This window comes from Polypterus senegalus, chromosome 14 (assembly GCF_016835505.1).
Source record: "Polypterus senegalus isolate Bchr_013 chromosome 14, ASM1683550v1, whole genome shotgun sequence".
Taxonomy (NCBI): Eukaryota; Metazoa; Chordata; class Cladistia; order Polypteriformes; family Polypteridae; genus Polypterus; species Polypterus senegalus.
Window position 1 is genome coordinate 129,012,273 of NC_053167.1, and position 26,305 is coordinate 129,038,577.

The 26,305-nt window shown below is 40.0% G+C and overlaps 1 protein-coding gene across 9 annotated transcripts in view; it reads right to left on the minus strand.

Annotated features, from left to right (window-relative positions):
- dnajc6 (DnaJ (Hsp40) homolog, subfamily C, member 6) overlaps positions 1-26,305 on the minus strand; it is a 135,729-nt gene that overhangs the window by 29,080 nt on the left and 80,344 nt on the right. For all 9 annotated transcript variants that reach the window (XM_039734946.1, XM_039734945.1, XM_039734944.1 and 6 more), the window contains 4 exons: positions 19,408-19,525; positions 19,215-19,294; positions 13,095-13,288; positions 7,409-7,504 (listed from right to left, as the gene is read on the minus strand). In XM_039734946.1, coding sequence (XP_039590880.1) covers positions 7,409-7,504; positions 13,095-13,288; positions 19,215-19,294; positions 19,408-19,525 — 488 coding nt within the window. The remainder of the gene's footprint in view (positions 1-7,408; positions 7,505-13,094; positions 13,289-19,214; positions 19,295-19,407; positions 19,526-26,305) is intronic.

The following is a 26,305-nucleotide window of genomic DNA, read 5'->3' on the forward strand; positions in this document are numbered from 1 at the left end:
ACAGGAGAGTATACAGAGGAAGAGGATGGCAAAGAAGAAGTGGGATAGTCAGAGAGATTCAGAAAGTAGACAAGAGTACAAGGAGATAAGGCGCAAGGTGAAGAGAGAGGAGGCAAAGGCTAAAGAAAAGGCGTATGATGAGTTGTATGAGAGGCTGGACACTAAGGAGGGAGAAAAGGACTGGTGGGCTACAGAGGGACCAAGCTGGGAAAGATGTGCAGCAAGTTAGGGTGATGAAGGATAAAGATGTAAACGTACTCACAAGCGAGGAGAGTGTGTTGAGCAGATGGAAAGAGTACTTTGAGAGGCTGATGAATGCAGAGAACGAGAGAGAGAAGAGGTTGGATGATGTGGAGATAGTGAATCAGGAAGTGCAATTGATTAGCAAGGAGGAAGTAAGGACAGCGATGAAGAGGATGAAAAATGGAAAGGCCGTTGGTCCAGATGAAATACCTATGGAAGCATGGAGGTGTTTAGGAGAGATGGCAGTGGAGTTTTTAACCAGATTGTTTAATGGAATCTTGGAAAGTGAGAGGATGCCTGAGGAGTGGAGAAGAAGTGTACTGGTGCCGATATTTAAGAATAAGGGGGATGTGCAGTAACTACAGGGGGATACAATTGATGAGCAACAGCATGAAGTTATGGGAGAAAGTAGTGGAAGCTCGGTTAAGAAGTGAGGTGATGATTAGTGAGCAGCAGTATGGTTTCATGCCAAGAAAGAGCACCAGAGATGCAATGTTTGCTCTGAGGATGTTGATGGAGAAGTACAGAGAAGGCCAGAAGGAGTTGCATTGCGTCTTTGTGGACCTGGAGAAAGCACATGACAGGGTGCCTCGAGATGAGCTGTGGTATTGTATGAGGAAGTCGGGAGTGGCAGAGAAGTACGTGAGAGTTGTACAGGATATGCATGAGGGAAGTGTGACAGTGGAATGATGGAGGTGGGATTACATCAGGGGTCGGCTCTGAGCCCTTTCTTATTGGCAATGGTGATGGACAGGCTGACAGACGAGATTAGACAGGAGTCCCCTTGGACTGTGATGTTTGCTGATGACATTGTGATCAGTAGCGAGAGTAGGGAGCAGGTTGAGGAGACCCTGGAGAGGTGGAGATCTGCTCTAGAGAGGAGAAAAATAAAGGTCAGTAAGAACAAGACAGAATACATGTGTGTAAATGAGAGGGAGGTCAGTGGAATGGTGAGAAGGAAGGGAGTAGAGTTGGCAAAGGTGGATGAGTTTAAATACAGTCAACAGTACAGAGCAATGGGGATTATGGAAGAGAGGAGAAAAAGAGAGTGCAGGCAGGGTGGAATGGGTGGAGAAGAGTGTCAAGAGTGATTTGTGACAGACGGGTATCAGCAAGAGTGAAAAGGGAAGGTCTACAAGACGGTAGTGAGACCAGCTATGTTATATGGGTTGGAGATGGTGGCACTGACCAGAAAGAAGGAGACAGAGCAGAGTTAAAGATGTTAAGATTTGCATTGGGTGTGACAAGGATGGATAGGATTAGAAATGAGGACCTTAGAGGGTCAGCTCAGGTGGGACGGTGAGGAGACAAAGTCAGAGAGGCGAGAGTGCGTTGGTTTAGACATGTGCAGAGGAGAGATGCTGAGTATATTGGGAGTCTGATGTTAAGGATAGAGCTGTCAGGGAGGAGAAGAAGAGGAAGGCCTAAGCGAAGGTTTATGGATGTGGTGAGAGAGGACATGCAGGTGATGTGTGTGACAGAATAAGATGCAGAGGACAGAAAGATATGGAAGAAGATCTGCAGTGGCAACCCCTAACGGGAGCAGCCGAAAGAAGAAGTTATTGTGCTTAAATAAGACAAGAAAAAACATAGCTAAGTATCCATATTACCTTAGAACAATGCTTATTCATACAACATTAATAAACATTTATTTTTACTTGTTTTTCATCTATTATCATAACCATTTCCTCTTTGATTCAGTAAATTAAAAAAAATGAACAGACTAAAGCTCTTAAGTCTTGACTTGCCACAAATAAATGCGACTATATAATAATTTTATTAATAAATGTACAGTATGACTTCTTACCCTGGCATATCTATTTATTTTAAGAAACTAAGCCTACATGAGTAGCACTGAGTGCATGTCAGGAACCAGGCCTCAACAAAATGTTAGCCTACTGCAGGTCATACAGCCCTCACTCAGACTAGGCCAGTTTAGAGTTGCCAAATAACCTAACATTTGAATTTGCATGTAGCAAAGTTATGTAGAGATAGGTCCAGTACTTTTTGCATGATTTTCTAACAGACAGACAGAAACGTAGTTATATTAAATTACACAGTATTTACACCTGCTCAAATCCAGGTGTGCAAAGCTTGTACAGAACACATGAAGCTGGAATTGCTGAAAAGGGCTTCAACAAAGTAATGGGTTAAGGGTCTGGATAGTTATAAGAATAGAAGATTTCAATTTTTGATTTTTAATAAATTTACAAACCTTTCTGAAAAAATGTTTTCACTTTGTCATTATGGATTATTAAGTGGAAATTTATGGACAAAATGGCAAATCTATCCATTTAAAATTATATCTGCAACACAATAAAGGGTGCAGAAAGTGAAGAGGTCTAAATACTTTCTGAATCCATTGCATACAGTATATGTATATATTTTCACACATGTGCACCTGGGGAGAACCTTCAGGGCTCAAACAAGATAAGCAATACCACCCCGAACCGAAAGCAGCCGCCATCTCTGTCCTTTTCTTCTACCTGCAGTTCCAGGAAGAATCCTAATGATGACTGATCCTGCCCACGGTCCCCTGAGAAGGTCCTATCTTTCCTGGTAGGGACGAAATAAAGAGGGGCATCTGGATGCAGACGTGAACCAACATAGAGCCCCTAAGCTATAAAAATATGCATTGTTATTGGAAATCTGGATTGGCTGAATTTTGTGTTCTTCAGCCTGCAGGTTAACCTTTTTTGTTTTGTTAAATTAAACAGGGTTGTCTGGCTGGCTCTCCAACTGTTACTCTGGCCTCCACATGTCCTTCAGGCATATATGCAGTATATATATATATATATATATATATATATATATATATATATATATATATATATATATATATATATATATATATATATATAAACACATATATAGGAACATCGAACTGTTGGCCGTAAGTCTGCGTCCCTATTACTTGCCCAGAGAGTTTGGACACGTCATTGTTGTTATTGTTTACATCCCTCCTCGGGCGGACGTGGAGATAGCAAGTGACGTCATCCACTCCGCTGTGGCTAAATTACAAACACAGCACCCCAAGGCGCTTGTGCTAATCGCTGGAGATGTTAACCATGTGACGCTGGACAAAAAATTACCTGCCTTCTCCCAGTATCTGGATTGTAACACCTGGGGAAATAGGACTATTGACCCACTGTATGCAAACATTAAAGACACATACAGCACCACCCTGCTGCCTACGCTTAGGAAAGCAGATCATAACCTGGTTCTGCTTCAGCCTCACTACAAACCAAGACTGAAGGGCGCTACCTACAACCACATGCTCATTCAGGAAGTGGTCCCCTAAGGCAGAGCAGGCTCTGAGAGACTGCTTTGGAACTACAGACTGGGATATCCTGCAGGGATCACATAGTGAGAACATTGAGGAGGTTGTTGACTGTGCTACTGGCTACATCAACTTCTGTATGGACATTGTAGTTCCAGTAAGAACAGTACGCTGCTATGCTAACAACAAGCCATGGATTGCAAGTGACATCAAGAGCCTTTTGAACCAGAAGAAAAGGGCTTTTAAAGGCAATGATCAGCATGAGCTCAAGCATGTGCAGAAGGAACTCCGAGTTCAGCTCAGGGCGGCGAAAGAGCAGTACAGGAGAAAGCTGGAGCAGAAGTTGCAGAATAACAGCATGAAGGAAATGTGGGATGGGATGAAGATCATCACTGGCTGCAGCTCGAAGTGGGGCGCCACCATCGAGAGACGTTGAGAGAGCAAACCAAATGAACAACTTCTTTAACAGGTTTGACTACCCTAACCCACTCTCACCTCAGAGTACTGCACCCTCCACCCATCCTTCTGCTGATACCAGCATAGGTGAGACATCCCCACCCACAATTACAGCAGTGCAGGTGAGCAGAGAGCTGAGGAGACTTCCAGATGGAGTATCGCCACGACTGCTGAAGGCCTGTGAGTTGGAGCTGGGGAGTCCTCTACAGCGCATCTTCAACCTAAGCCTGGAACAGGGGAGAGTCCTGAGGCTTTGGAAAACATCTTGCATCACCCAAGTCCCAAAGGTATCACGTCTTGGTGAGCTGAATGACTTCCGGCCTGTCATCCTGACGTCACATGTGATGAAGACCATGGAGTGGCTGCTGCTTTAACACCTGAGGCCACAGGTCCGCCATGCCCTCAACTCTCTGCAGTTCACATACCAGGAGAAGGTGGGAGCGGAGGATGCCATCATCTATATGCTACACTGATCCCTCTCCCACTTGGACAGAGGCAGTGGTGCTGTAAGAATTATGTTTCTGGACTTCTCTAACACCTTCAACACCATCCAACCTCTGCTCCTTAGGGACAAGCTGACAGAGATGGGAGTAGACTCATACCTGGTGGCATGGATCATGGACTATCTTACAGACAGACCTCAGTATGTGCGCCTCGGGAACTGCAGGTCTGACATTGTAGTCAGCAACACAGGAGCGCTGAAGGGGACTGTACTTTCTCTGGTCCTGTTCAGCAAATACACATCGGACTTCCAATACAACTCGGAGTCCTGCCATGTGCAAAAGTTTGCTGACGACACTGCTATTGTGGGCTGCATCAGGAGTAGGCAGGAGGAGGAGTATAGGAACCTATTTAAGGACTTTGTTAAATGCAACTCAAACCACTTACACCTGAACACCAGCAAAACCAAGGAGCTGGTGGTGGATTTTAGGAGGACCAGGCCCCTCATGGACCCCGTGATTATCAGAGGTGACTGTGTGCAGACCTATAAATACCTGGGAGTGCATCTGGATGATAAATTGGACTGGACTGCCAATACCGATGCTCTGTGCAAGAGAGGACAGAGCCGACTATACTTCCTTAGAAGTCTGGCGTCTTTCAACATCTGCAATAAGATGCTGCAGATGTTCTACTAGACGATTGTGGTGAGCGCCCTCTTCTACACGACGGGTGCTGAGCAGGCTCCTGTCAATCATGGAGAATCCACTGCATCCACTGAACAGGATCATCTCCAGACAGAGGAGCAGCTTCAGCGACAGACAGACTGCTGTCACCGTCCTGCTCCACTGACAGACTGAGGAGACCCCATGCTATGCAACTCTTCAATTCCACCGGGGGTGTTGGGGGGGGTAAACGTTAACATTATACAAAGTTATTGTCTGTTATACCTGCATTTTTATCTCTTTTTAATTTAATATATATGTTTTTTTTATCAGTATGCTGCTTCTGGAGTGTGTAATTTTCCCCATGGGGATTATAAAGTATCTATCTATCTATCTATCTATCTATCTATCTATCTATCTATCTATCTATCTATCTATCTATCTATCTATCTATCTATTTTTTTAACTACTAAAATTTCAAAGTACATTTAAATTTAAGGCTCTTTGTGACCAGTATACCTTAGTTCGGCATGTGGTTTCCTGACACAACCATGTTGGCTCTATGAAGAACATGTATTGTACAGGGACCAGATGAATAAACATGTGTTAATAAACAAGCAAAGTTCATAACCATGTATTCTATCTGATCTTTATGCCAAATCAAAAACAAAGCCCTAAATAACAATTTTTCAAGCAACAAAGCCTTTATACCAGAAAGTCAAGAAAAGTAATATGTGCAGTATGTGCATGAGTGACTGTTATTATTCAAATTAGATGACCTGGAACATCTGGGGTTGACCTTTTGTACCATTGCAACAATAACGTCCCATGTTAACATACCAATTCCATTGTAATGTGGTGGCAACCATGTCAGAAATGCCAGCAACATCCAAGAAGTTGTTGAAAAAAGACGCATATAATTTTTAACCATTAGTAAACAACATAGGTTTGATTTTGAAAGCAGAAATCTAAATAGCAAAACATAACCATAATTGTTAAGTCCACCCAAGTTAATCTTAGTGATAAAATGATTCTGAAACAAATGACAGAGCTCCACAACAAAATCAAACAGGCAGAGGTCAGAACAGTGACAACAAAAGTCATGTTACAGGGGAAAAATGAAACCGAACTCAAGATACCAAAAATAATGTCCCTGCTTGGTTTTTGAAGAAAAGCTACTGAAAACCAAAAGGAAGACTTGTGTTTATCTACTGATTTATAACATTCAGCATCGCTGAACTTATACATAACAGCCTCGACATCAGTGATGTCACCATACGAGTCAAGTGTTGTTTAGTTGGGGACGCATAAATGCTAAACAATATAATGTTAAATACCTTTAAAATGACCACAGATAGCTAAATAAGTTGCATATTTAGATTCCTCGTTAAAAAATACTAAAATAAGTGAAATAAAATATACATATAACGAATCATAACAATAACACATGCAACTGCTGACAGCTGCATTACACAAACTACAGTTAATGATGAATACAAGAGTAGAGTACAACAATAAACTGGGCTCTACAACTAATAAATCTTCTTTTTCTTTTGGCTGCTTCAATTTAAGGGTCGCCAGAGTAGATCATCCGTCTCCACCCATCCCTGTCTTTTACACCATTTTCTGCCACACCGATTGTGTTCATGTTCTTCTTCACCACATCCACAAACCTCCTCTTTGTCCTTCCTCTTTTCCTCGTGGTTCCATCCTCAGCATTCTTTTCCCAATGTTCCCCTCATTTCTATTCTACATGTGCCCAAACCATCTCAATCGAGCCCCTCTCACTTGGTCACCAAACTGTTGCACCTGTGTTGTCCCCCTAATATACTCATTTCTAATCCTGTCTACCTTGTTATTTCAAGCAAACCTATAGACAGCTCTGTCTTTCTTCATGACTTTAACTAGAGAGAGAGAGGTTGAGAGCATGCGCTAATAGCACATTGCTGCACCCACCCCACGATGAACCACCTGGATTGGGACCCAAGTACAGCGGGTGACACCTCAGCTAGTGAGGCCGCAGTGCCAATCCTACGACCAATCCCCAAATTGGAGGATGTGCTTGCATCACTGGGTGCAGATTAACGTCATACCCAGGACAGAGCAATTGCAGGTTAAGGCCTTACTCAAGGGCCCAATGGAGCAGAGCCACAGAGTCTGGTGTTTATGGGATTCAAACCAGCAAACTTACGATTGCTGGTGCAGAACTCTAGCCTCAGAGCCATCACTCCACCACATAGCCATATTTAATAAACAAAGGGCACATTTTCAGAATCCATCTCAAATAACAAAAATATTAAAGAATCTTCTTATTTTCAATATTTACCTTGCCAGGCCAGTGAAGAGAAGAAAGCTGACTGCCCAGGTCCAACATTTCTCACATTGTCTGGTTGTGATTCTGGCTCTCCAGAAGAATGCCGACCTGGAGAAAACATTGACAGTAGTTTACTAATTATTCATTTGAATTATTTGACCTCATCTGCTTGTCTGCTAAAAAATTTACCCCATCATTTTTTGAACTTGATTTGGCCAGTACGGTCATGGGTCACCATCAGTCACAAAACGGAAGCCGACCTTGAATGGGATGGCAGTCCATCACAGGGTCTGTCTAAAGTTGCTGCTTAATCTGCAGTGTGCAGATATTTGGGGTGTCAGCACAATGCTTGAATTATAACCACGCAAAGGACGTGTAAACTCATGGGGTCACCACAATGTTGCCCAGATAGAAAATAGAGAGACATATAAATCTGAACATTGTAGGATCTAATACAATGATGGCAATGTGAAACTTATATATGAAAAGATACATTTGTCAAATATGTTAAATTAAATGTCAATAGATGAAAAATCTATATATTTTCCCAAAATAATATCAGAACTATTACAACACCACCCACCTGACTAAGAAACTGCAATCCAAATTTTTTTTTATTATGTATTTAAATGAGAAACTTTCATACAAAATAAAATGATCAAAGTGAGAACACATGAAGAGTCAACACAACACAAATACAAAACTAAGAAGGTCTGCCTGCCTTGAAAAGAGACCACTACAGGCTTAAAACTCTAACTTGCCTCTTACACATATCTGCCACGTTTTACAGTCACCTCCACACTGACTGAATAAAACATATTTACAAAGCTCTAGCTTCTAAGGTCTGTCTGTTTGTCAAATTGAACACATTTATTAACCATCTCTAGGTTAATGCAGTATTGTTTTCTGAGATTATGATTAAATGTAAAATGTTTACAGAACATACACAGGGAACCTTTGACTTTGTTATAAAGTGCTGGACACTCATGTGCCCCCACATGCTTCTGTAGTTTACCTGTCGCATACATAGAAGACATTGTATTTGTATATCCAAAGATGGGTCCTGCTTCGTCTATAGTGCAAACAAAATGGTAGACTTCACCAGCAATGACTCCATACTTCTCACACAGTCTTCACCAGAGCCTCTCATGTTGAAAATGGGATGGAGCTTCAAATACAGTCCAGGGAAAGAAATCATGTGGCCTTAAGTTGGTGTTTTTACCTTATATGCCTTCAGAAACTTCCACTCCAAAGTGGGACAGGTTGAACCATGATTACTAAAAACAGATTCACTAGTACCAACAAAAAAAATCCAAATTCTCCCCAGATGGCAATAAAATTGCAACACAGAGGTGATGCCAATGACATTAATGTACTGACTTTAAACAAAGGATGCAAAAGATTCCCTGATTATTGGATTGTATATATTGATAAACAGGTTTATAAATGTTACTACATACCTCAAAATGTTATATTGGGCATCTAATGTAAGTGGGCAAGATGGGGAAGCATGAATTCATCTTACATAACCCTCACACTATCTATTCCTCCCATTTTGTGGCACACTCATGAACAGCATATGTTCTGTGGACTGCCCCATACTGCAAAAGCTAGAAAACTAAGAGAACTGTCAGGGAGTAGGCTGTTTGGATATTTCAAAAACTGTAAGCACAGTATTTCATTTTTTACATGTACTGTATTATAAGTACTGAAATGGGAGTAGCCTGGCATCTTGACTGGGATTGAGGATAAAATCCTTCCCAGCCATGTGGCCATAATGGAAGGACCACATGAGTGAAGGTGTAACCCAGCCGTGAGGACGCTCAATTTCTGTGCCAGTCAGGATGAACGGTAGGATATAATAAACAATTAATCCCCCAGCGTGAGAGGTGGCAGTATTCCTCTGGCTTGCTCCCAACTAGAACACTCACAAGATTGCCTGGAAATTGTAGAAGTGTAACCCTGCCTGGGTTGTTGGGTGTCACCAGGGGGTGCTGCAGGAACAGAATCTTCCTGCTTCATGGAACTTCCATGTGGCCCAGAAGTGCTTTCAGGGTGCCATACCGTAGCACCAGAAGAACCTCTGGGTCCCACATTAAAGGAGCTGTTCTGCCTCATACAAGGGAGCCAGAGTTGCGAGGGAGTGGACAACGCTTGCGAAGGAGGACAGGAAGGAGACAGAAGTAAGTTTTGGTTTGTTGTTTAGTTGATTAAAAAGCCTACAAATGTACTGTTAATAATAAATCATTATTTAGTTGAACTGGAACCTGTCTGTGGGTGAGTTCTATTTGGTAATGGGTACTGTGGGCCCCCTGGTGGTCATATTATACATCCATCCATTATCCAACCCGCTATATCCCAACTACAGGGTCACAGGGGTCTGCTGGAACCAATCCCAGCCAACACAGGGCGCAAGGCAGGAGACAAACTCTGGGCAGGGCACGCACACACACACACACCAGGAACCTGCATGTCTTTGGACTGTGGGAGAAAACCAGAGTACCCGGAGGAAACCCACGCAGACACGGGGAGAACATGCAAACTCCACGCAGGGAGGACCTGGGAAGTGAACCCGGGTCTCCTAACTGTGAGGCAGCAGCACTACCCACTGCGCCACCGTGTTTTAATAATGCATTTATAAAATACTAGCTATGCAAGCCAGTGCTGTAAAATGCCCAGCCTCCTAGAAACCATGGATTCTGGCACTTCAATCAATCAATGGCATCAGCTGTGCATTAGCGGCTAAGCGAGGCTCTCTTTCCTCAGTGGTTTCATTTACCAACGTGCTCACCTCCATTGTCTATCAGCGGCTACGTGAGTTTCTCTCTCCTCTGAGTTTTCGTTTTGCCGATGTGCTCGCCTCGCTTGCGTATTATCAGCTAAGCGAATTTCTCTTTTCTCAGCGATTTCACTTTGGCGACAGAGTCACATTCTTTGAGCTTCATGCTGTAGCCTCGCACTTCCGGGCCGGACAGACAGACACCTCCACGCGTAGACGTTTATATATAATATTTCTTTTGTTATATTTTATTCACGGTACTGTAATAATTCATATGATGTGATTGTAAAACATATGTTTAAATAATATGGAATTTGCATGAATGACAGCTCCAGAGCATGTACACCAGAGTGTTCTGTGCTTTCAGAGATGTTAACAATAAAATATAAAAACTGTGACACGTCTAGCTTAAGACCACCTGGCTATCCCCACTGTAATCCTATCGGTAAAGAAACTTTTCTCAGCTGCCAGCAGAGATAAACTGTGTAGTCTGCTTCTTCCCAGCCATATTTGTATCCAAGGAAGGGACTTCCACAGAGAGGCTTTTGCTATTTTTGAAAGTGTCTTTTGTACCCTCACTTTACAAAGGGAAGAAAATACCATGACATGTGTAAAAATCAAACTAGAAATTGAAAGAATATAGTAATTATTATACTGTGTAAAGTACATAATATTTTAAACAAGAATGTGTTTTTTTGCCAAGTTAAAATCATGTAAAGATTTCCACTGCTTGTAGTACTACAGAAAGAAAATGTTAATTCATGAACCAGCAGCCATAACACTGCAATGCAGTTCAGAACAGGTAATCCACCTGAATCTCAGCATGTTTGGGCCAGGCCAGTACTTGGATGGGAAAACAGCTAGAGGTGTTGGCGAGGCCAGCAGAGGGCGCCTACCCTATGGTCTGTGTGCAGATCCCAATATCCCCGCAGTGCAGTGAACATGGACACTGTGCTGCAAAAATGGTGCCAACCTTTAGATGAGATTCAAAAGTGAGGACCTGGCTCTCTGTGGTCATAAAAGATTCCTTGGCATCTTTCCCAGCTAAACTGGCCATCACGGTCTGCTCATTCAGGCCCCCTAATTATCCCCTGTCCCTTATTGGTTAAGTCTGTTGCCCCTTCACCACCTAATAACTAATGTGTGGTAAGCGCACTGGCACCAAATGCCTGCCGTTGCATCCTCCAGGTGGATGCTACACATTAGTGGTGGTTGAAGTAGCAAACCCCTCTCTATTTAGAGCACTTTAAGTGTCTTGAAAAGCTCTATATAAATGTAATGTTGTCTTCTTTTTCTTAATTCAGTGGATTTTGAGCTCCTGACGTGCCCCTGTGGCTGTAGTTTTTTTCCCACCCAGTTTTTCAATCAGTGAGTCATTTTACCTCCAAATGATTTTAATTGGCTCGTCTTTTTTCTCATCACTTATTCAAGATTTAGAAAAGATTTTTACATTATGAGACATTTAGAAATATGTGTTTTTGCTAAGGCTTTAAATGCTTAACTTTTTTGTATTGTTTTCCAATTAATCTGCCAATTTCTGCTCCTTGCTTATTAAGAAATAATAGACCAAAGAACCAGAACACCTGGAAAAAGCAGAATGAAAATCATTATAATGACGAATGTGTTAAAATCAAGTTAAAATAAAACACTAAAATATCCCCATGTAAATTACATAAATGCTTGGTACATTCCAAATAGAAACTAAAAAATAACGCATGGCTTAATTAGGCTAGGAATCAAAATAAAAACTGAACAAAAACCTGCAGCCACATGGGGTGCACGGCATGCCTGGGACCACCGAGATTTATTTCCATAATAAAGTAAACACAGGACTGTTAAAAGACAAACATGCATTATACATCCTCCAATTTTATTGTCTTTCAAGGTGTGCGACTCATAATCTGTCACAAGATTAATTGCAGACTACTGTGGATAGAACCTTCATCTTGGTCTTAATCAAACGCTTATGTCCATGGTCATGAGTTTATTATGGCAAAGTGATCGGAAAGCCAAGTGACATAGTGGAAAGAAGAAAATCAGCAACCTCTACCATGCAAATCACAGAGGCCAATGACGTGAGAAAGGGTACCATAATAGAAAGAGGAAGTGCAGATACGGCATGCAAGAGTGACTAAAGACAATGAAGTGCATGGCAACAATTGAGAACACTGTCCAGCACCGTATACTGTATGTTCAGAATTCACAATCAAGAGTGAGCTCTTGTGTGTGTAAGCATCTGACGGAGAGCTTACTGTTCTTTATATGTAGCCTTTTATTGTGTTACCTCGAGAAGGGGCCTCACTTTAACTTCTACAAATGACATACTTATAAAAACAACATCCTATTTTCGAATTTATTGATCATTGAACATCAAACTTTATTAAATGTGCATAAAGGATGGCCAAGTAACCTATGCTCATGATTTTATAGCGAAGTTATCACAAAACAAAGTGCTAACCACAATAATGGCAGGAAGAAGAAGAAGAGCGGCAACATCTGCTGAGTGCCAAGGAAATTGGCACTTAAATGACAAAGAATGAGAAACAATACGAAGACAAAACAGAATACAAGAACAAGAGAGAAATACATGCTGCTGACAAACATGAAGATCATCAAATCCTCTGAGTAGCTATTTAGAAACGTAAGAAGCATCAATGGCTCCTTATCTTTAAAGTGTTTTGTATTTGTCTTTTTTTTTAGGACCATGGGTCTGCGTGTTTCATTTGTGTAACTAAATAAGGACAATTAAAAAAAGAATATAATTAGAATTATACTTTGGCTTCTGAGCTATAAAACATTTAGGGTGATTTTTTTAAACCTTCACTTAGCTCACTACATGTTCACATATAATCTAAACATATTTCCATATTTTTGCTTAATGATCATCACAGACCAATTAATCTCATGGCTGATTCTTACCGACTAGAGATAGGGCATCTTGATGCTCCTGGTAACAGGAGAAGAGGATGTTAGGACTGAGATCTTTGGTTGGAAACTGCTCCCAAGGTGGAGTAAGATCCATCTGTTTGTCGCCAGACTCTACCTCAATCTCCAGAATAATGTGGAAGAGGTGAGGGTATTTCTCTGGAGAATCACAAGCATCCAAATCTGGCCTGTGAGGAAACAGAAAATGGTAGACATGATAGGAGAAGGCAGATAAGAAAAAACAGATGCCTTCACAATTTACAGAAAATATCTGTAATGTATTTTACACAATATTTACCTAAAATATTATTTACACTATTTTCCTTAGAAATATATAATTTTATGAAAACTTTAAATAGAATGCCTGCTTAATATTTTAGAGGGCATTTAACAAAAGACAGCTATTTAAACGCTCTGCCACCCAAGCAAACCCTTCATCGTTCATCTATGCTTCCAATATCCTTCCTTCAGCTCCAGTTTTCACTTCGCTGATGTGAAACGGATTGTGGTGGGAAAACAAGGGCTGCAATATGGGGCTAAAGTGGAACTGGACACCATGAGTGCATCTGCCAAAGTGTAATCAAATCCGCATTCAGGTGATCCTTCACCTGGCAAAGTCACCCATTGTAAATTGTGCAACAAAGAAATGTGGTGTTTTAAAATATTCGTGAATAGACATATCACAACATTCTCAGACTCGCTCAGTACCATTCATCCTTGCAGCATCAGGCACAAGGCAGGACCACCCTTGAACAGGGTGCCAGTTTATTGCACAGCACACTCAAGTATGCATCCACACTCACAAAGAGCCATTTTGGAATCACCAGCTATCATGTTTGAAGATGTGTGAGGAAAATCAGTGTATGTGGAGACACAGGGGAAGCAGGCAAATTCCATTTGGAAAAAGATGAAGAGCAAGATTCAAATCCAAAGTTTAAAGACAAAACCATAGCCAAAGCCAACAAACAAAGTGAATGCCACAGCCCTTTCCTGAATTATTTGCTTGTTTGACTGAGCACTATATTCTTATGTGGTCTTTCTTTTTAGTTACTTATAGCAGTACTAGAAGTAGTAGTAGATGTAGCAGTAACACTATCACTAGCACAGAGCACAGTGAAATAACACACCAAAATAATTACATCACATGCAGTTTCTGTTTGTAAATTTTCCCTTGGGATTAATAAAGTATCTGTCTGTCTGTCTGTCTGTATATTTATCTATCTAGCTAGCTAGCCAGCTTCTGCTCACCAGCATTCTTTGACACACAAAAAGAAGGGCATTCATTTGTCATAATTTAAATTCACAATGTCCTCAAGTGCTGACTTAATGCTGCACATTACGAGTCCCTTTTGACCTAATTCTGACACTCCTGGACATCACATTTTTCACCACAAACCTGTTTTATACTGCTTGATCATCTTTCCTTGTGCAACCAATGATTGTTTATTTTAGTGCAAATGACATTCCAGATGTTTTTGTGGGGTGTGAACAAGCAAAGCACCCTAAATGTGGCAGAAAATTCATTAAAGTCAATAGTGGATCAAAACTGACCTGAAGATGTCAGTGTTTAAAATGTGTAGCAGCTGTCTAGAAATGTGACATTTGAAAAATGATTTCCTTTTGATAAAGAGCACTTTATTAAAACCCTTCACATTTCTGAGCTGAACAGATTCCATTTAGGATTTTTTACGTGTTGTAAGAAATAAACCACCATAAATGAAGAATAAAATCCATTTACAGTAAGTCTATGGTGGGTCAAAACTGAACCAAAGGACATGGCAGTGTTCAAAATATGTAGCAGCTGTACGGAAATGTGACATTTGGGAATGCTTTTGTGAAGTCGGGAAACTTTGTATAACTGTGCTGAACAGATGACATTTAGGATGTTTTTATGGGTTGTGCTAAAAAATAAAATCCATAATTGCAATGGTAAAAATCCATTAAAGTCAATGGTGAGTCAAAACTGAACCAAAAGACATGGCAAAGAAAAAACTTTTTAAAAGCTGTATAAATTATTGGATTTCAGGGTACTGTGCAAGAGGCAGCTTTTTACCAAATCCCCATATTTTTCGCTGTTTTTCCTTGTTTTGCTAGTTACGGTCTTATTGTGTGTTTAGACTATAGTGTGTCTAATAGTGCTATCTATCTATCTATTATATAGTGCCTTTCACATATCTATCTATAATAACTATTCATGGTGGCTCTAAAATCCGTACTGACCCCTACTCTCTCTTCTGTTTCTTTTTCCGGTTTCTTTGTGGTGGCGGCCTGCGCCACCACCACCTACTCAAAGCATCATGATGCTCCAACAATGATGGACTGAAAGCCAGAAGTCTACGTGACCATCATCATCAGGTCCTTCCATGAAAATATGATGATTTATGTTAGGTAGAATGCCCAGAGGGGACTGGGCGGTCTCTTGGTCTGGAACCCCTACAGATTTTATTTTTTCTCCAGCTTTTGGAGTTTTTTTTTGTTTTTCTGTCCACCCTGGCCATCGGACCTTACTCTTATTCTATGTTAATTAATGTTGACTTATGTTTATCTTTTATTGTGTCTTCTATTACTCTATTCATTTTGTAAAGCACTTTGAGCTACATTTTTTTTGTATGAATATGTGCTATATAAATAAATGTTGATTGATTGATTGATATCTATCTATCTATCTATCTATCTATCTATCTATCTATCTATCTATCTATCTATCTATCTATTATATAGTGCCTTTCACATATCTATCTATCTATCTATCTATCTATCTATCTATCTATCTATCTATCTATCTATCTATCTATCTATCTATCTATCTATCTATCTATCTATCATCTTCATGTTTCTTACTGTTTGTTAATGGTAAATGTAAGATAAACCACAAAGTTTCATCCTAAAGAGGTACATTTTAGGTTGCTTTACCTGATTTTAAACACAAAACCAGCTCAGATTTGATCCAAACATGTTGTGGAGGTTATATATAGTTCAGACATTGTGACATGGGTTCCTTCACCTTTTATATCATAGCTACCACAAGGCACTGCTCAACATGAGGTATGCATCATATGGCTAGCAACCAGGTAGCATGACAGCAACCCAAAGCACTAAAATGGTCATATAAAAAGCATACAAAAGAGTGATGCAAGGATGTCACCAAAATAACAGCTCAAAATAAAAACTATTATTCCTCCAAAACTAAAAACAATGAATTATAAACAAATTCATAACACATTTCTAACAATATTTCATTTACTACAAATAAAGAAGTTTTAACATTATGTGCCATCATTAAATGTAAACTATAAATAAAATATGAGTATGAAAAAATAAACAAAGCAAATGTATGTCAAGTTTCAAAGCCGGTTATTCAGGTTTGTCTTCTTGCTTTTGCTAAGTGCCTGTTTAATGCTGCCATGATGCTGTCTCTCCAGTCTTGCATTCACTATCAAGTACAGACAATGTTGCCCAACCATGTCCAACATGCACAGGCTAATTACTGATCTTCTACTGATCATGACCCAGACTGGGTTGCAGGAATGCTCTCAGCTTTTCATCTTCATCAGAGAGACCTCTTCTCAGTTGTTTTCGGCTTTGTGGTGTCTTCTCTTTACTGTTCACCCAGGCTTTCCTGATTCAAGCAGAGCCACATTACTGGCTTCTGTAAATCCAGCTGAGGGAGACAATCTCTTATGTACTCCACTATTGGGGTTGCAGCTTCAGCTCTTTCTCTACAGGCTGGAACAGTCTGCACCATGAGTATCTCTTAGTCCAATTTCTTTTTGTTTATTATGGCAGCCATGCTAATAGCAGACAATAGATTTTTCCCAAATACAGGAGAGTCTTAACAGGGTGTAAATAGCAAACTAATTTAAAGGAAATCTTCAGAAGCCTATATAACAAAATTCTTTTGGTTTTGCACCTGCACAAAGTAAATCACCTCACCTTGGATTACGACCTTGGCATAGCAGAGTGGCTTGCATAACGCAGAGATCTTAAGAATTGCTTGGGTTGTTAGGCACCTTTCACTCCTGATAGGCTTACCCTTGATAAATTGGTTTAAGGGAAGCAGCTAGACAATGAACAATCCAAAATTAACTAAGACAGCCCTGTCTACAGGAGTGGTGTCAGGACCCTTTTCTGGGGCCTGGGGGAGATGTTTCGTGGCAAGTGCATATGCCTCAGATGGCCCATGTAGCCCAGTTAGGCTCAGCCTGAAGACACTACAGTATATAAACCAGAATATAAATTACTTTAATTTCAGCTTTCATTATGTTCTTTATAATATATACAATAATTCATGTTTATTTGATTCAAAAGCACACTCTATAGAAAAACTCAATATGTTGTCTTTAGTACAGAATACCAAACCATGGAATTACAAAAAAGACTAAATTAAATATTTTGTGAAATATAGAGTGCCTCTAAAAGTATTCACACTTCCTGGAACATTTTCTTGTTATACAATACAGTGGAATTAATTTGGATTTTTGACATTGATCAGCAGAAAAAGACCCTTCAATGTCAAAGTGTAAACACATTTCTGCAAAGTGGTCTAAATTAATTACAAATATAAAACATACAATAATATAGCACATAAGTATACCTCCACTTTTAATGTGACACCCCTAAATCCTCACTGGTGCTGCCCTCTGGTTTCAGAAGTCCCAGAATTAGTTCAGTGGGGGTCACCTGTCTGGGGTGTCACTTGACTGTATGTGGAAGGGCCATCTTGTGGTGAGTCTGTATGGTGGGCTAACCTACACAAAGAGGACTAAAGAACATGTTAAGCAACTCTGTGAAAAGCACAAGTCAGGGGGCAGAGACAAAAAAATATCCCCTGAGTCACTGAGTATCTAGCTAAAACAGTCATTAAGAAATGGAAAGAGTCTTGCACAGCTTTAAAACTGAACAGCACAAGACCTCTGACAACTCTGAAGGAGTGACAAGCTACAGTGGATCAGATTGAAGAGACTGTGCAGACAACAACTTTGCCTAGGGTCTTCACCAGTCGCAGTTTTATGGGACAGCAACAAAGAGGAAAAAAAATCCACATAACATCCCTGCAAGAGTTTACCAGAAAACACATGGGAGACACTGGTCAGCTGGAACAAGTTTCTGTTTTATGATGAGACCAAAAGAGAGTTTTTAAGCCAGCAGACTAAATATTTGAACACTGTGCATTATAAACAACCCATCATCACGCTGTGAAGCATGGTGGTGGCAGCGTCAGGCTGTGGGGATGCCCCGCAGCAGGCCCTGGAAGGTAAATAGCACAAAATATGGGGATATCCTGGAGCAAAACCCAACAGAGTATGCAAGAGACCTGTGCCTTGAGGTAAGAGTTCTTTTCCAGCAAGACAACCACCAAACATAAAGCCAGAGCTACACAGGGATGGCTTCAAAACGAGAATGTGGATGTCCTGGAGTCCATATTGTAATGCAACTGAGAATTTGAGTCTGGACTTGACAAAGTCAGTTCACTTACAATCAATCTGACAGAGCCTGATGTGTAAAGCTGATATTTGACATCTCTGCACATCTGTGCACACAGACTCAAGGCTGTCATGGCTGCCCAAGGTGCATCTACTAACTAAGTGACTTAAAGGGTGTGAATACTTACATACATAATTATTTGGTGTTTTATATTTGTGATTAATTTAGACCATTTTGCAGTGATCTGTTTTCACTTTGACATTAAAGAGTCTTTTTCTGATGATCGATGTCATAAAAGCCAAATAGATTCAATGTTGTATAATAATAAAATATGAAAACTTCCAAGGGGGATCAACACTTTTTATAGCAACAAGCTTATTTTCCATTTTTCAAGAACAACCTACTAGAGAAAAAATAGTTTAAAATACAAATACACTTGTGTAGTACTGTATAGCATGTTTCTTCGGTGAATTCAAATACATGTCCCTTTAATATAAAATGTTTAGCACAGTTGCTTATACTGTATGCTGTTACACTTACAGCAGTGCGGACAGAACCTTCAATACTGTACAATTAACAATCCTGTCCAAAAAAAGGACAACAAACAAAAAAAAAATCGAAAACATGGCCAACAAAACACATGGAAACAGATAAAAAGGAAACATTTACAGACAGGTAAAATACACTTACTTTGTAAATTTTAACATGGTAGTCCCTGGGACAATGAAACCAGTGTGAAACTGTGTCTGGAATATTTGAGTATTTGTCAACTGAAAGGACAAGAATTTCATGTTTTAGTTGAAAAGGACTCATTACAAACAAAAAGGATTGCAGATTTATTGGACAGGTAACCTTTTGAATGCCGCCGTGATACCTTCCTCACCTTTGCCTGAAGCCTCCCTCCAATTGTGGACCTCATGTGATAAACACACACCGCAACATCTCCATGAACGCTGACTCCCAGAGGGATCACTACCTTCCCTTCTTGTACTCGGTTTTCCCTTTAAAAAAAAAACAGAACCATACATATTTAATCAAAATTAAAAGATGTCATAAAAACATCCAGGAGGGCAGATGTCACTACTCCAAACATAACGTGGATTTGTACTCCTCTGAAAGGCACATTTTCAAAGTAATGTAAAATGCACTAAAATGACATTGATTATTAATAGCATTATTAATAGTGACTCAAACATCACTAATACATTTAAAAACATCAGTATTAAAAAATTAAGAAATATTCTTATCGGTATATCACACTCAAACAATGAAGCTACACCTTTCACACCCAAATAGAAAACCTTGTAATAACATATTGTGTTTTTAATGGAGGTGTTTTATTGTCACATTCTACCTCAAATGTTGTAAGCCACCTTTTTCCAACTGGAGAAGTGACATCCTCAAGGTCACACAGTGTCAGTAATGGGATTTGAACCCACGACCTCAGTGTCCAAAGCCTTAACTACTACACTACCTGCCAATTTCAAAACTTCAATTGCAACAATATGACTAAAGTGAAGCGAATGAAATTATTAAGAATTCGTATCTGGAGGGTTGTTGGTTCAAATCCCAGTACTCCCAAAGGTATCCTACTCCACTGGGACCTTGACAATTTTCCAGGAGTGTTGTGCAATGGTTGACCCTGTGCTCTGCCACCGGTGGTTCCTCTCTCCTGGATTAATAAAGTCTATCAAAATCAAAATATGCCAACCCTTGAGCATTTTCAAGTGTTATTGCAGTAATGCAGAAGAGCTTTATAAGGTCCATAAGGTTTTAAAGGTTTTGATATTGAACACTGGAGACTTGGGGGTGGGAGTATTTTAAACTTATTACAATAATTCATTTTTTTATAGGCGGCACGGTGGCACAGTGGGTAGCGTTGCTGCCTCACAGTAAGGAGACCCGAGTTTGCTTCCCTGGTCCTCCCTGCATGGAGTCTGCATGTTCTCCCCGTGTCTGCGTGGGTTTCCTCCCACAGTCTAAAGACATGCAGGTTAGGTGGACTGGCGATCCTAAATTGTCCCTAGTGTGTGTATGAGTGTGTGTGTGCCCTGCGGTGGGCTGGTACCCTGCCCGGGATTTGTTCCTGCCTTGCGCCCTGTGCTGGCTGGGACTGGCTCCCATGACCCTGTGTTAGGATATAACGGGTTGGAGAATGACATGCAATGAATATAAAAACAGTACAGACACAGACTGGTGTTATAATTTGGGTATCATTTAAAGAGGGTACAGTTCTTTAAAAGTCAAAAATATTAATGCAACAATTGAAGAAAGACCAATGATGAGACAATCAAAATTAATAATAACACTTGTGAAGAGTAACTAAAGCAGCAATTGTTTTACTTCCATACTTCTTATGCAGTGCAAATGCAAAGAGTTTTTTTAGTTAATATAATTTATCCCCATTTCTTTTATTTCACAACAAACTTCTAACACAGCAGACTGTCTTTCAAGGTAAATAAATACACCAATGGACTGCTTATTCACTTTCACAGCACCAAACAGCAGGGGGTGGATGCAGTGGTAGTGTACTGCTACTAGCACTTGGGGGTCCACAGAAGCCTATAAAAGGCATACACTTTTAATAGTTATAAGGGTCTCTCTGTTTTGCTTTGTTAATTGCCTTTTGCTTGCCATTATGAGAGCAATATACAGTGTTACAGTATATTGTCCAAATGATGGTTGTTTCAACATTTTTTCTACAGAATGGGGTTTTGCAAGTAATTGACACAAGTCGGACACCTTTAGGAATTGTTTGCATCAACTTTCAAACCTGCATTAGCTTCCATTGCTGCAAAAAAGCTGCACGTGCTTAGCTCATCCTTTAAGTATAACTTAAACTTTTCAGTTTTTGGTAATCTTTTTTTACCTCTGGCAGGTTATCACTTACATTTTTATCATTTCAGGTTATTCCCTGAACTGCTTAAATTTCAATAACAACTGGAAAAATTAGAAATCTTTTGGCCTGTATAGTGTGTATATTTACCCAATACATACATCCTATGGTTGATTTCTTCAGTCCTCTAGAAAGGTTAGGTATTATTATTTACTCAGTTCACCCAATAATAATGTAATTTCAGTATCAAGCATTTGCTTTCTCAAGTTTCTGAATTATTGCAAAAGAAAACAGATTTCTTACTGTGCAATAGAAAATGGATTCATGTACAGTATTTGTGGAAAGCAGATGAGGGATACTCTAAAGTATACTCTTAAAGAGCTCTGTCCCTCTTTTCTCCAACTTGCAAAAGACAAGTAGCAGCAAAGTTTGTTAGAAGAATTCTGTATTACAGTTTGTTACGCTTAAAAAGTTGAATGTGCTAGTGTGTTTTCTGTTAGTTTTATTTTTCCTTTGCTGAATTCTTTGAAATTTTTGCTGAATTTTTGAATGCAACAATACTGAGAATGAACAGTTATCTGACACATCAAGGCACAAGTGTTTCATATGCATTAAATGTTGCAAGGATCAGTTAGCACCTTATGATGGATACCACACTGATCATGGCTATTACAATGACTGAAAGGCCCACTACATTCAGTAGACACTGTATAATTACTGCATAATATACAGTAATATACTGTATATGTAATATAATGTACTGTATAATTAGTTACTGAATATTTACATTTCTAGTCATCTTCATTGTAATAATTCCCCAATATTTCTTTTGTTTCCGAAGCATATAATCAGCTTTTATCTATTGCGAGATATGGCGGGCCAGTTATCCCGGCCAATACACCCAGGCCGCCAGATGGAGCCCTCTTTGCAGCATAGAGGTGCCCCGAATGCCAGCAGGGAATTATGGGCAGTGGACTTTTAATGCACAGCCCTGCTGGATAACTGGGGGCAGCCAGGAGTCGCTGTAGGGAGGCCCAGGGACTATTTTCCCTAAACCCTGGAAATACGTCCTAGTCACATGGACAGAAGAAATGACGTACTTCTGGGATGAAGAAAAGGAGTTTTACCTGACCCGGAAGCGATAGAAAGTCACATGGTCTGAGGGACAACACTTCCGGGTCAAGGACTATAAAGGACTCTGGGAAATCCCAGACGGACGAGCTGAGTTGGGAGGCAGGGTGGCTAAGCATCTGGGAGTGGAGGATTGGATTATTGTTTATTTATTGAGTATTTGGGAGTGGAGGGTGCTTTGTGCACTTATTTATAATAATAAATATTATTATTATTATTGGACTTTTACCTGGTGTCTGACGAGTAGTCTGAGGGTTCAAGGGAGCGAGACAGCCCTAATCTGTCACACTATATAACTTTTAGCTGTAGGACATCATGTAACAGCAGATAGTAGAAATGGCACCACTACTGTCTGATCTCAGAATTAAACGCATATTTCTGAGTCAATCTTGAACACTTGTCTAGAAAATGTCCTCTCTGAATGCCTAGGGAGAAAACACTCTTTTACATTCCATAGCCATTTTGTATCAGTATTTGTAACGATTGTGAGAAGAAGTGCTTTTTTATTAGAAGGAATGTCTTGAGTTTTTTTTACCTAAAATAAATCCTCAAGAGGTAGTGCTTCTAGTGGAGTTTAGTTTTATCTTCCTGCTGTGCTTGTGTGTGGGAACGGCTCCTGAGGTGTCCACAATAAACGTTAAAGTGAAGGTGGCCACGTTTAAGTAAGAGGAACGTTGAGGAAAATGCTTAACTACTTTAAGATACTCTCTCTTGTCTACAAATTAAACATGGTCATTCTAGTTATGCTTGCTCTAGCTAAAGCTACTGGTCAGCATATTCACAGTTCACTGCTCACACTTTATTTCAAGTTCAATCTCCTAGACTAAAATAAGAGATAATTGGCCCAGCAGCCTGCTTCTCACAAATCGCTAGCTATCTGTATGAATAAGGTCCTGGTTAATATTTGAATATGAGAGAAGGGCACTTCATTCATTTATTCTTACTCTGCAGTTCAAGTCTTAATAATATTTTTGAAAATTACCATTCACTGCCAAACCACTGTTTCCAGTTTAGAGTGAAAGGGCACTAAAGCTTATCTTGGCAGCATCAGACACAAGGTTGAAACCAAAACTGCAGACAGTACTCCAGATGAGGCCTCAGAAGTGTTATACAGCTTAATCATGACCTCCAAATGCCGGGCTATATGATGCAACATTTTATGAGCCTTTTGAGCACCGCCTGAATGTAAACAGTGAAAAGCCTACCACAACTCCAAGGTCTTCCTCATAAGGTGTACTTTCAAGGTTCACACTCCCAGTGTGCATTCATATTGTAATGTTTTTACTTCTTACTTGCAATACTTCATATTTACTTACATTAAATTAATCTGCAACAAGTTTTCCCAGGTCTGCATTTTACCTGGGTCAATCTGCAATGACTTGGCTCATTATGCATTAGCTGGAATTCTACCTGGTTTAGTATCATCTGTAAACTTTACCAGTTGGTTAGTTATATTTTGGTAACGCTTTAGTTTAGTTGCTGCAAAAATGCATCTACTGTATTACTCGTTCACTCTTATGTAACAATTCTCAACAAAGGTTTCTTTTGACCTTCATACCACTTATAAAACATCAGCAGATGGGTTATTCATGTCAATGTCAATATGGACCAAAATCCCTGAGGAATGTTTCTAGCACCTTGTTGAATCTGAAGGTAAAAAAGAGTCCAATCTGGCACTAGTAAGGTGTACCTAATAAAGTGGCCGGTAAGTGTATTATGATCACACTGTCTGCAGTAATTAAAAACATAGTGTGGTTGAACTGGTTGTATGTTGTTGATTGGAATGTCTGCATTTTTTTTTTCATTTCAAAGTCGATTTTGTAATCAGCCTGCCGATCCGGTAATCTCCATAATTCAGAATCACGCTTTGTAAATGAATCGATTTTTTCTCCCACTCCTAATAAACTCCTTATCAGATCTGTATGAGTATGGATAAGTGTATTTTATACTATACTAGCAAAATACCCGCGCTTCGCAGCAAAGAAGTAGTATGTTAAAGAAGTAATGAAAAAGAAACATTTTGAAAATAACGTAACAGGATTGTCAATGTAATTGTTTTGTCACTGTTATGAGTGTTGCTATGATATATATATATATATATAGATATAGATATATATATACATATATATATATAGAGAGAGAGATACATATATATATATACACTAGCCAAATACCCGCGCTTAAGTACTGCCTTAAAATTTTTATTAAGAAGAAAAGTAAACCGTTTTAAACTGACAAATACCAATATACCAATAATTATTTGTTAAGGATCTCTTTGTATGCCACGTTGTCAGTTCAGCCCTCTGGTTGTAATATGACCAAGCTGTGCGCTGAGCTTACTCTTGAGCATGCAACGTACAGTTGGCCATGACAACAGTAATCTTGTTTCAAATCTCACAGCTTGGATTGCTGCTGTCATAATCGGTTTGAGTTTCATGGTTTGTTTCAATTACGACAGTATTTGCAGGACTTGTTGTGTTGAAGTGACATTCAGCATCTGTCAAGCGTTGTAAGCATACAACCGGTTTCATCGATAACTTCACATCCAGCTTTTGAGAGTTTAAATATTCATAAACATCAAAGTGTCCACCACTCAAATCGTCACCTGTGAATCTAAGATGTTTAAGAGGCATTGGCGGTTGTCAAAAGGTGTAAAATATTTGGCCATTTCAGTACACTTGAAAGCGACAACCGAACAATTCAACGGCAGCCATCAACTCACATGCAGATCCATAGGTGAAGGGCTTAAGCATTTCACTCTTCTAGTGCTCCTGTGTAGTCTAATTATCTCCTGTACTGTCATCAGTCCACACCTTGAACCTGTCCCAGTCATTCAATACATAAGACACAATGTTCCTCCGGATATCAAGAGTGAGCCTGATATGGCTGTGCAATATGTAACAAAGAGAATGGAAAAGGTAGGTGCCATCTCCGGGCATGGAAACCACTCGGTAAGTGACAGTTCTTTGATCGATGGTGATCACCTTGATAGACATGTTAATGGGGGTACGGCTGGAACGATAAAGGAAATGGGTACCTGAACAATGTAAAGTAAGTCTAAAATACCTAAAAAATAACTATAATCGTAATAAATGAACAATAAAACAGCGGAGAAGCCGTGGATTAAATAAAAAGGCTGTTGTTATCAGCAGGGAGACGTGAATCCCGTGGCGAAGCAAGGAAGGGAATGTAGAGACCAGAGCGACGGACGGCCTTATATAGGCAGGCAGCCAACAACGTGGGAGGCGTGGGGATGGGGGACCCAACGTCGCCTCACACGGTGACCGAGCTGCAGGCTATGGACATATATATGTACGTAAGTAGGATTCAGTTAGCGCTGGGAACCCGCGTACCAAATTTCTTGAAGATGGGCCCATAGGTAACAAAGACCGTTGGAAAGTTCAATATGGCGGCCGACAGTGGCGTCATACCACCGAAATAAGTACGTACATCGGTTTCGGTTAGCACAGGGAATCCGCCTACCAAATTTCGTGAAGATGGGGCCCTAAATAAGAAAGTTTAACATGGAGGACGTTGTCGACCGTTACGACTGTTACACGTAGAATTTTGAAATTAAACCTGCTTAACTTTTGTAAGTAAGCTGTAAGGAATAAGCCTGCCAAATTTCAGACTTCTACCTACACGGGAAGTTGGAGAATTAGTGATGAGTGAGTCAGTCAGTCAGTCAGCCAGTGAGGGCTTTGCCTTTTATTAGTATAGATTATGAATGTGTACTGGTGTTGAAAATGTGAAAGAATCCTTTAAAAATATTACTTTTTATTTAGAATGGCTGAGCAGGTGCTATCTAGAAGAA